We start from the raw sequence: 8,451 nt of genomic DNA, 5'->3' as shown, positions 1-8,451 counted from the left end.
AATAATTAATCGTAATAATTTAAAGATTATTTGTTAAAATGAGATTTTGTCATTTTAATTTTTGATTTGTCAATTTCCCGGTATATCGATTACGGTTAACAATATTCTTGTTTAATTAATCAATTTATTTGTTTATTCATGTTAAATTGTGAAATAAAAATTGAATATAATCGGTTATGTACATTTATTATTAAATTCCTTAATATCTTAGGAATTTCTCAACAGAATTGATTCGTTTGATAATTAATCGAAAGTTAATGCCATTTGTGACAATTGAATTTCGTATCATCAACATGTTAAAATAACATCTTCATCGTGAAAATTAGCTTCAACTTTCATGTTAATGGTGTAAAATAGAAAGATTTGTTCATTCAAACTTGATTGACTCATACATTTGCTTGTTTTTATAATATTGTTTTATTGTAATTATTGCAATTAATTAATTATTTATTTAGTAATTGATATTTTATTTTGATGAGTTTAAAGGAATTGATTTGTTTTACAGACTGTTAAAGAGAAACTTTGTATTTTGGGTGCTTAGTCCCATGAACAAGTGGGACCTGGTATATCCCAAAAATCATCTGAATCATTATCTTTATCGTTAAATGGATTTTGTTTATTGAGGATTTTCTTATTCCTAATCACGCTATAGCAGTGATCTTTTGTATGTCCTCTTTTGTAACAATATTCGCAGCAATTTTCCCATTTATACAATTTCAATTTTATTAACGAAGGCTCTTCATGTGTCATAACATGAATTTTGTGTTTTAATGATCGTGGTTTCTCCTCTTCGCTAAAATAATATGTTTTGTCTAATTCTTTTAATATGATTTTCGCAGCTGAATGCTCCGATTCTCGAATAGTTCTACAACTATCGCCAGTTGCAATAAATGCGTTGCTGTTTTTATTATCTGTGACTATGCATTTTACTCTCCAAAGTCTACCTAATTCAGGACCAGTGGTCCTGTCCACGGTATAAGTTGGTTTATCCAAATTATATTCTGCAGTCAGTTCTTCCAATATTCCCTTTGGGTAATTAATATTGTCAATGTTTCCTTTGGGGAACACATAATTTCTTACCAATTCTCCTTGGATTGGTGGAGTGAAAATGATTGATTCTGACATCTAAAAATTAAAATCATGTTATTATTTTATTCATATGCTAATTTTAACTTATCTACATGTTTTTGGAACCTATTTCCATTGGCATTTATTAAGATTACATTGTTTTTATCAAGGATATCCACAATTGTGTATGGGCCATGGTAATGGGGGTCAAATTTTCTTTTCATACCTTCTATTAAGACATAGGCTTTGTCGCCTATTTTTCCTAAGAAAGGTTTAATCGATTTATCGTATCTTTCTTTGGATTTTGTTTTGGAGTCTATTAAATTTTTGGCTGCTAAAATTCTTATTTCGATTAGTCTGTTTATAAGCTCTGTTAAATAGGAACCATAGGTTTCTAATTTTTCTTCTTGGGGAAAAGAGCTAGGAGTACGAGCAGTTTTACCAAAAACTAGCTCATAAGGAGTGAAATTAGTTGCTTCATGTACTGAAGTATTATAAGCAAACATTGCGAAGGGTAATAATCTGTCCCAGTCGTCGCAGTCCGTAGCGTATTGTTTTATATAATCGGCTAATACTGCATGACTACGTTCTAATGCTCCATTAGTTTGGGGTCTGTAACCGGAGGTTGTTACTTGTTTGACTTTAAATATTTTTGATAATTTTGACATTAATTTACCAATAAATGAAGTGCCTTTATCAGTTAAAATTACTTTAGGGGCTCCATAGACTGAGAATAGTTCTTTGGCAACTGCATGGGCAATTGTAGTTGCTGAAATGTCTGGTATTGGTACTGCTATGCAATATTTAGATAAGTGATCTTGCATGGTCAAAATGTGACAATTTCCGTCTGGGGTTGTGGGGAGTTTTCCTACAGTATCTAAAGAGACTTTATCAAAAACGTCTAAGGGTGTGTCTGTTATAATCATTGGTTCTCTGGTTTTTGCCCTAACCAATTTTTGGGTTTGACATGTGGGGCATCTTCTTACAAATTCTGTTACCTGTTCTTTAATTCTAGGCCAGTAAAATTTTTCGCGAATTCTTCTGTAAGTTTTTACTATTCCTTTGTGTCCTGCTATTTTGCTTTTATGAAATTCACTGATAATATCTTCTCTATTTTCTTCTTTTGGAACAGATACTTGTCCATGACAAATAGTTACATTAATATTGCTGTTATAGAAGATTGATTCAATCATTTGCATTAATTCTCCTTTCATTAATTCGTCAGTGAAGTCTCCGTGTCGAGAAATTCTGATTTCTTTTGCTTTTTCTTTATACAGGAGAATTTTTAAGTTCCGTATTCCTGAAATGATGTCTTCCTTTAATAATAGATCGTAATAGTTGTCTTTTACTATTACGGAATATACATTGTGTCTTCCTCTTGGGGTTACTAGAATTTGTCCTTTAATGGGCTTTTTGCTTTTAATTTCTTCTGGGTCTATTACTGCAATATCTATAAGTAATCTACTTATTGGGGTGGTAAATTCACAATCAGCAGATAGAAAATGCACGTAATTGTTCCGATGATAAGTTAGATTTTCTCTATGACTTGTAATATTTGAAGGTTTTTCTGGTATTCTTGAATAACATGAAGGCAAATTTGGAGGAATACTTTCTAGGAGTGTTGTTGTTATTGAATTTGACTTAGTTTTATTTTCTTCAATTTCATTTTCTGTGGTATCGCTTTCTTCTTCTTCATCCGTTTCTTTTTCTTCGTCTGTTTCGTCATTCGATTCTATATCTGTTTCATCTTTTTCGTCAGTTTCGTCGTCTGATTCTACATCTATTTCATGTAATGAAGTGTGATAAGGTGTTGACATAGCCTTTGGAGTTTTGAAAACTACAGGTGTGTTGGGTTCTGATGAAGTGGATCTGAAAGTTACATTTTTGTTCTTGTTTATATCCGTGTGAGCTTTTTTTGGTGTTAAATGTATTGTTTCTTCTGGATTTACAACTTTTTTAGTAAATGTTTCATTGTTTGAGTTGTTTATTTGTTTGTCTTCCCACATAGATTCGCCTTTGGCATAATCCCATTGGAAATCTAATTTTTGTGAAAATTCCGTGTGGTCTCCTGGAATTAATTCATTAGCCGCTTTATGAATACTTTCATCGTCGTTTCCGTCAGAAAGAGTGAGCCAATTTCTAGGGGATTGTGGTGAGTCTATTAGCCAATCTTCATGTTGTTTTACATATTCGTTAAAACGAGATATGGAATTTCCTAGATCTTTAGCTATTTCTTTTCTGCTTAAGTTCATTGCGTTAGCTTCTTCTTCGTCAGAGCTTTCTTCACTCTCGCTAACTGGTGGTTCTATTGTTATTACAGTGGTTTCTGGGATTGGGAAGTTTACAACTTTGGGTTGTATTTGTGGGGGTGCACTTTTAGGGCCTGGTATATTTTTTAAAGCCGCTGGTGGAAGTTTCAAACTGGGAAGTAAGCTTCTACTTGCCTTTTGAATGGGAGGAATTGGTATCTCTCTCTCTTCGTCAGTGCTACTGTCAATTGATTCTTCGTCTATTGTTTTTACTCTAGGTTGTAATGCTCGTCTTTGTGCTACTCTTGATCCAATAGTGCTTTGGTTAAAATTGGATTTTGAAGTGGATGGTTGTAAAGCTTGTCTTTGTGTCAACCTTGAACCAGTAGTATTCTGATCTAGAGTAGATTTCAAAGTAGATTGTTGTGCAGCTCGTCTTTGTGCTAGTCTTGAACCAATAGTACTATGTTCTAAAGTAGATTTTAAAGTAGATGGTTTTAATATTGATTTTGGAGGTTGTATTTTTGACTTTTGAGGATTAGACAGAGCGGTTGTTGATGGTTTAGTTGGTTTCTTTGGAATTTTATCAACACGTTTATTGATTAAAATTTTCACTTGTTTTTGATCAACGTTGATTTGGGAATTTTCATTTATTTCGTCTTCTATAACATTTCTGGATAGGGCATCGGCATTGGTGTTTAATTTTCCCGATTTATGCTGAAATTCATACTCGTAGTCTCTCAGTTTTAATCTCCATCTTATAAGTCGTTGTCCTGGATCTTTTATAGTGGCAATCCACCTTAATGGTTCATGATCGCTGACTAAAGTGAATTTCTTTCCATAAATATAAGGTCTAAAGTGATGAACTGCATATAGTACTGCTAGACATTCCTTCTCAGTTGTGGAGTAGTTTAATTCTGGCGCATTTAATACTCTGGAAAGATAAGCAATAGGCAAGTCAAATCCATCTTTTTCTTGACTTAATACTGCACCTATAGCAAAATCAGATGCATCAGTTGTTAATGTGAAAGGTTTTTCATAGTCTGGATACTGTAAAATTGGGTTAGTGCATAGAGCTTCTCTTAGCTCTTTGAAACTAGCTTCCTGTTCTTGTTTCCATTCGAATTTTACATCCTTTTTTAGTAGATTAGACAATGGTTTGGCCTTTGCTGAAAAATCCTTGATAAATCTTCGATAATATCCTGCCAATCCTAAGAATTGTTTTATATTTCTTGGTGTTTTAGGAGTCGGAAAATTTTTAACCGCTTCTACAGTTTTTGGATTAGGTTTTACTCCTTCACTGCTTATTATATGTCCCAAGTATGCTACTTCTTTGAAAAGAAATTCGCATTTTTCTGGTTGTAATGAAAGGTTGGCACCTTTTAATCTTTGTAGTAATCTTCTTACCTTCTTGCCATGTTCTTCTAGATCATTTGCGTACACTACGATGTCGTCTAAATACACGAATAATTCAACACCTTGAAGTCCAGTTAAAACTTGATCCATTAATCTTTGGAACGTTGATGGTGAATTTTTTAATCCCATGGGCATTCTTATGTATTCATAATGTCCATGTGTAGTAGAAAATGCTGTTTTTGACCTATCGTTAGGGTCTAACTCAATTTGATGGAATCCACTGGCTAAATCAAATACCGAGAAATATTGAGCGCCTCCGATGGTGTCAAGTATAGCAGTAATATTTGGCAATGGATAGCAATCACCAATTGTCTTCTCGTTTAGTGCTCGAAAATCAATTACTATTCGCCACTTTTTCTTACCACTTCCGTCAATCTTTTTTGGAATTATTAATAATGGTGAGTTATATGGTGAACAAGAGGAATCTATAGCTCCTTCGGATTTCATTCTATCGATGACTTTATCGATTTCTTCTTTTTGAGTAGGTGAAAATCTATATTGTTTAACGTGGATTGGTATTTCGTCTTTTGTAATGATTTTATGTTGAACCATATTAGTTGGGGTGAGTTGTTCTCCTGGGAGATGAAAACTGTCTGGAAATTCTTTAATAATTTGTGTTACATGTTCTTTTTCGTCTTTGTTTAAGTGATCTAATCTTAGATATTCTAATATGGCTGAAACTCTATCTATTGGTGGTGTGTATTCTTCTTCTGTCGAGTAACCATCTGAATCTTCACCAGGTAATTTGTAAAATTCAAAAGGAATTAACTCTTGAGGTGGTATTTCGATTTCTGCGTCTTCAGATGTCATATTTATAGCGTAAATATGACAAACTCCATCATGGTTTCGTTACTACTCCTTCACCTACTAGTAATCCTTCTGCTGTTTTTATTAAAGGCAAATATCCTTCCTTTAATTCTGTATCTAGAACATCAATTGGTATTACTTGTCTTGTTCTAGCTTTAATAGTTACATTTCTTCTTTTGTTAGCCTTATTTTCGGTTAAATGCATCTCTAGCTTCAGTGATTCTTTATCTGCGAAAAATATAGGTTTTATAGGATTTGAATGTGTGACCTATTGTATTATGCCAAAAAGAAATTTCAACCTTTTTCTTCACGAAGGTATTCTCTACCTAGTATGCCGTCAGATTCTATAGGAAAATCTGTGGAACTACTTGGAAAGTTATTGGTTTTGTATTTATTTCAATTTGGACTGTTCCTAGTGTTAAAATTTTTATAGGAACGATTCCAGCTATATGTATGGCTTCTTCTTGAATTATGTTTAATTCTGGCAATAATATATTTCTCCTTAATTATGTTTACATCAGGCTCCTGTGTCTATTAATAAGATTGCTGATGATGTTTGAAAGCTTGGAGAATTTATAATTATTAATGGAGATTCTCTTGATTTTCTGGCGTGGAAGATGTGTTTTGTAACGATAGGATTCTCGCATTGGCTGGACGCTCTTTGGGATCTGCACTCGTCGTCGCGTCTGTTCGTCGAGTCGTGTTTGAGTTTAAATTACTCTTTTCAAATGAATATGGGGATTGAGAACGAGGTGGTGTTCTACTTCCATCTTGATTTTTATTTAAATATCCTTCTTGTGGAGGAGGATATGGGTAAAAGGGATATGATGTATAAGGCATATAAGCGTTAGGAAGATGAAAATTAGGTTGATTAGGATATGGTTGTGGATAATGATTGTTTTGCATATATGGAGGATATGGATTTCTCAATATTCCCGTAGGAGTAGGTGATTGAGAACGATATCTCGTTTGATCGTAAGGATATGAGAATTGTACTCTATTACTTGGACTTCTTTCTCGATATCTATAATCTTGTGGTTGATGTCGTGAATAATGATAAGCATTATAATCAGGCTTATAACTTTCGTGACGTTGTTCGCATTGTAGGGCAATTTCAAAGGCGTCTTTAAGTTTTTCAGGATTTCGTGCCTCTATTACAGTGGACATTGAGTCTGGAAGTCCTTTAATGAAAGATTCCATGGCACAACAATTTAGGGGTTCCATTTGAATTTTAGCATTAGGGGCTCCATATGAATTTGCGAGGGTTGCATTTGCTCCTGCTAATAATTGAGACAATCTGTCATAAAATTCGCTAACATTTTCATTACGGTTCATACGAATTGTGGATATTTCTTGCAAATACCATGCATATGATTTATGAGTGGAATATCTTTGTTTTAAGTGTTCTATTAATTCATTAATGGTTCCGAAAACTTACCTTGAGTACTACTTCTAGCAGCACCTTTTAACTTAGCAAGAATAGATTTCAAATACTGATCTTCGCAATTCTTTGGAATAGATGATGCAGCATTCAAAATATCTTCAATGAAATCTTTGACTGGCATGTTATGCCCGTCGTAAAAAGGAATATTCATTATACCTTGTTGTAAAGCAAAGCATTCTGCCATAGAATTAACCATAGTGTCATGAAGGGTTCTATTCATAGAGGTTGCAAAGGTTGCACCATTGGTGTGAGTAATATTATCATCATCATCACTTCTGTCTGTATAATTCTTTTGATGTTTATTTTTACGAGTCATTTTGTTATTAATTAGAATAATTCGTTAATAATATCAAATGAAAAAGGTAGTCCTAAAACTCCAATAATGTCTGATTTGTCGTCACAAATTATTGTTTGAAATTCTATTACAGTATAATTAATACAGATCTTTGCTTCTCCGTGTGTTCGTATAGTACCGTCTCTTAAAAAGTATTTTAATACACGATTTATTCCTAGGAAAGGATTAATTTCGTCTTCTTTGATTAAATTTATTGGTAAAGAAGGATCTAATATAAATCGACCTTCGTTACCGATGAAGAAAGATGAATTTAATAATAATTGAGGATATAATTCGTTATTTTTATTAAGAAGTGAAAATATGAATTCATAAAGAAGTTCAAGATGGCGGATTACTGGAGGAATCGCGACCAGCTTAAGATACGTGTGAGAGTTGCCTTTAAGTGGACGTCTGACTTGTCTCGTGGCGTACTACTTGTAGCTTCCGCGCGCGAAGTCCATGAGTAGTTTATGTCAATGAAACGATGATTAATTATATTAACCGCGCGAATTTAATTATGACCTCTTATATTAATATATTCTCCTAATCTTTTTCTCGCGCGAGGAATTGTTTAAATCAATATATTTTGTAAATTATTGATTTTAAAATTTTGAAAGATATGCCAAATTTTTAGGCACCAAATTAGGGAAAATATTGTAATAACAATAATTGTTGTTATTAATGAAAAATATTGCATATATTAATATCGATAGCAGTTTAAAATGTAAACTCACTAGGATTGGTATTTAGGAAAGACAATCCCAATATACCTGTCAATTCGTTTTGTCTGCTATTAATATAAGTTCGAAATTTGATTGGTTTTTGAGCTATTATTATTTCTGTTGTTCCAGAAGTAACAAATGAGCCTGAATTTAAAGTAATCAATTCTGTTCTATCGATTATTATACCTGATGCTAATTTTCTTTCGTTTATTAAATTAATGTTTAAAGCAGGATTCACTAAGAAAAGACCTCTCTTCTCTTTTAAACTTGGTGAAGATATATGAATATTTGGAAAAATATCGGTATTGAATTCGATATTATTGACGTAACAATTCATGGAAATTTTCGGAAAGACGAATTTCGTAAAATTCCGCAAATGCGTCTAATAAATCGTTGTCGAATTGATGTTTC

The 8,451-nt window shown here is 32.9% G+C and overlaps 1 protein-coding gene across 1 annotated transcript; it reads right to left on the bottom strand.

The window, feature by feature from the left end:
• Positions 1-537: 537 nt before the first annotated feature.
• LOC122506310 lies at positions 538-5,556 on the bottom strand. Its single transcript, XM_043618423.1, has 2 exons — positions 1,224-5,556; positions 538-1,125 (listed from the first exon to the last, which is right to left on the bottom strand). Exons 1-2 carry the CDS (start codon positions 5,541-5,543, stop codon positions 538-540), a joined length of 4,908 nt encoding a protein of 1,635 aa, XP_043474358.1. The 5' UTR covers positions 5,544-5,556.
• Positions 5,557-8,451: the final 2,895 nt, after the last annotated feature.

Source organism: Leptopilina heterotoma, unplaced genomic scaffold (assembly GCF_015476425.1).
Source record: "Leptopilina heterotoma isolate Lh14 unplaced genomic scaffold, ASM1547642v1 Lhet_407, whole genome shotgun sequence".
Classification (NCBI taxonomy): Eukaryota; Metazoa; Arthropoda; class Insecta; order Hymenoptera; family Figitidae; genus Leptopilina; species Leptopilina heterotoma.
The sequence above is the reverse complement of the archived record's forward strand: the minus strand, read 5'-3'. Positions and strand labels throughout refer to the sequence as shown.